Source organism: Silene latifolia, chromosome Y (assembly GCF_048544455.1).
Source record: "Silene latifolia isolate original U9 population chromosome Y, ASM4854445v1, whole genome shotgun sequence".
Lineage (NCBI taxonomy): Eukaryota > Viridiplantae > Streptophyta > Magnoliopsida > Caryophyllales > Caryophyllaceae > Silene > Silene latifolia.
The window spans coordinates 180,799,549-180,802,048 of record NC_133538.1 but is presented as its reverse complement, the minus strand read 5'-3'; the positions used below and the strand labels follow the sequence as shown (position 1 = coordinate 180,802,048).

Here is a 2,500-nt window from a genome sequence, read left to right as displayed (position 1 = left end):
ACAGAATAAGAACAACGAAAATAGAGGTGGGAGATGGTTTCAAGGCTGGATTCACAGAGAGCACACCTATTCACCAACACCAAACCTCGCTTGCACAGATTATCTATTGTAGGAAGCCTGTTTTGAATAGCCAAAAGCCCAATAACACGGTGCTTGGGAAAACAGAGTGGATCCCAAACCGTTTTGCAATGGGCAAAAGGAGTCCCCTTAGGACGGATCATCTCATAAAAACAAGTCTTATAGTCTTTACCTTGCAAAAACAGGCTAGCATGCAGAGGCCCTCCCAAGTGCTGAACTAGAAGGTCTCTACACGAAATAATACTTCCCCAGAACCAAGAATAGGCAGAAGTGAGTTTGAAGTCCCAGAGCGAAGTGCCCTTGAGAATGTAGGCCTCAACCCACCTCACCCATATGGTATCTGAATGAAGAACAAGTTTATAAAGCCACAATAGTAGTTGCGCCCTGTTCCAACTAAGCACCTCCTTAATGTCAACTCCACCCTCTTCCCGAGGAAAACAAAAGCTATCCCAACTCTTGAAAGTCAGTTTAGTATGACCTTCTTCAATACCCCAAACAAAATCCTTACACAGTTTATTAATCTTTTTAACAATCCCTTTTGGGAGAAGCACACTCGACCCCCAAAAATTTTGCAAACCAAAAATAACCGAATTAATCAACTGAATTTTACCAGCATAGCTCAGCAAGCTGTTAGCCCAGTGACCAATGTGCAACCGAATTTTGTCAAGCAAGGGTGCAAACATTGGTTGAGTTAACCGAGCACTGAACAAAGGAATTCCAAGGTATTTAACCGGGAAGCTGCCCTCAACATACCCCGTGGAAGCAAGAATAGTAGCTTTCAGAGAAGGGGAACCCCCCCCCCCCCCCAAAGTACAAGCTAGACTTCATTGGATTGGCATGGAGCCCGAGCAAATAAGGCTAAACAAGAGTCTACGGCTTGAATGGAGGGCAAATCTCCTCTGGTAAAGACCAATAAGTCGTCAGCGAAAACTAAATGTGTGAGATTATTTTTCACACATTTAGGATGGTAAGAAAAGCCAGGGTACGCAGGCAGCTTACGAAGAAGCCGAGAAAGAACCTTCATACAAAGAGTAAACAAATAGGGAGAGAGGGGATCTCCCTGTCGCAAACCTCTCCTACCTGGGAAGAACCCTTCATTAGAGCCATTAACATTGATGGAGAAGTAGGAATTAGTAACACAAGCTAGGACCCACTTAACAAAAAGAGGAGGAAAGTTGAAGAGCCTCAAACAATCTGTCAAGAAGTCCCAATTAACAGAATCAAACGCCTTTCGGATGTCAATTTTTAATATGCATCTAGGTGAGAGTAAGCTCCTATTATACTTGTGTGCCATCTCATGCGCTAACATAGAGTTATCAAACAAGTCACAACCTTCAATGAACACTGCTTGTTCTAAACCAATGATATCCCCAAGCACAGTCTTCATCCGGTTAGCTAAGATCTTGCTGATAGTTTTATAGAAAACGGTGCAACATGAGATAGGTCGAAACTCCGTGACTGATTTAGGAGAATCAACCTTAGGAACCAGGGCAATAACAGTGGAGGTAGCTGCACGAGGAAGGACACCTTTTGCAAAAAAAACTCCTGTACTGCCTCTTGGAAGTCAGAACCAATAATAGCCCAGGAATCCTTAAAGAAACCTGATGAATAACCGTCAATTCCTGGACTTTTATTCTGATCTATAGAGAACAAAGCAGCAGTAATATCTCGAGAAGTAACAGGGCCAACCAGATCCACAGTAGATTCAAGAATATGAGTGGCAAAAAGAGCTTCAGGAAGGGGGGTAACTGATGCTGAAGTGCCCAACAAGTCAGTATAAAAACCAACAAAAGCCTTAGCAACCTGAGAGTGGCCCTGATGGAGAGTCCCATGAGCATCCTCAATTGCCCCAATGGTATTCCTAAGCCTCCTAGCTTTAATATGTGCATAAAAGTATTTAGTGTTGGAGTCACTGAACTGTAGGTGCTGAATTTTGGCCCTCTGAGCAAGGACTCGCATCTCAGCATGCTTTAGGACAGAATACTTATGAAGCAGCTCCTTCTCCTGGGCTAAGAGAAGGGTGTTCAATGGAGTAGCCTGCAGTTGGAACTTGCAATCAGATAAGTGTAGCCTTGCATCCTCCACACGTTTAGTAAGACCAGAAAACTCAACACTATCAAGAGATTTAAGCCCCCTCTTCAAGTGTCTAAGTTTGGAGAAGAGAGCATTCATTTTGCTACCATGGAAAGACTCGTGCCAAGCCTGAGAAACACACTCAGAGAATGATTGGGAAAGAGCCCAGCAATTCAAATAGTGAAAGGGCCTAGCAAAAGAGCCAGTAGAAGAAAAAGCAGAAAGAAGAATAGCAGAATGATCAGAAACCCCTGCAGGTAGAAAAGCCACAGTAGAAGAAGAAATATAATGATACCAAGAAGCATTGACAAGAGCACGATCAAGCTTAGACCATTTAGGGGAGCCACCT

At 43.5% G+C, this 2,500-nt stretch overlaps 1 protein-coding gene across 1 annotated transcript in view; it reads right to left on the bottom strand.

Moving 5' to 3' along the window:
• LOC141629544 (uncharacterized) overlaps positions 1-761 on the bottom strand; it is an 807-nt gene extending 46 nt beyond the window's left edge. The window contains exon 1 of the mRNA XM_074442525.1: positions 1-761. This exon is cut by the window's left edge and continues 46 nt beyond it. Within this exon, the coding sequence (XP_074298626.1) occupies positions 1-761 (761 nt within the window).
• Positions 762-2,500: the final 1,739 nt, after the last annotated feature.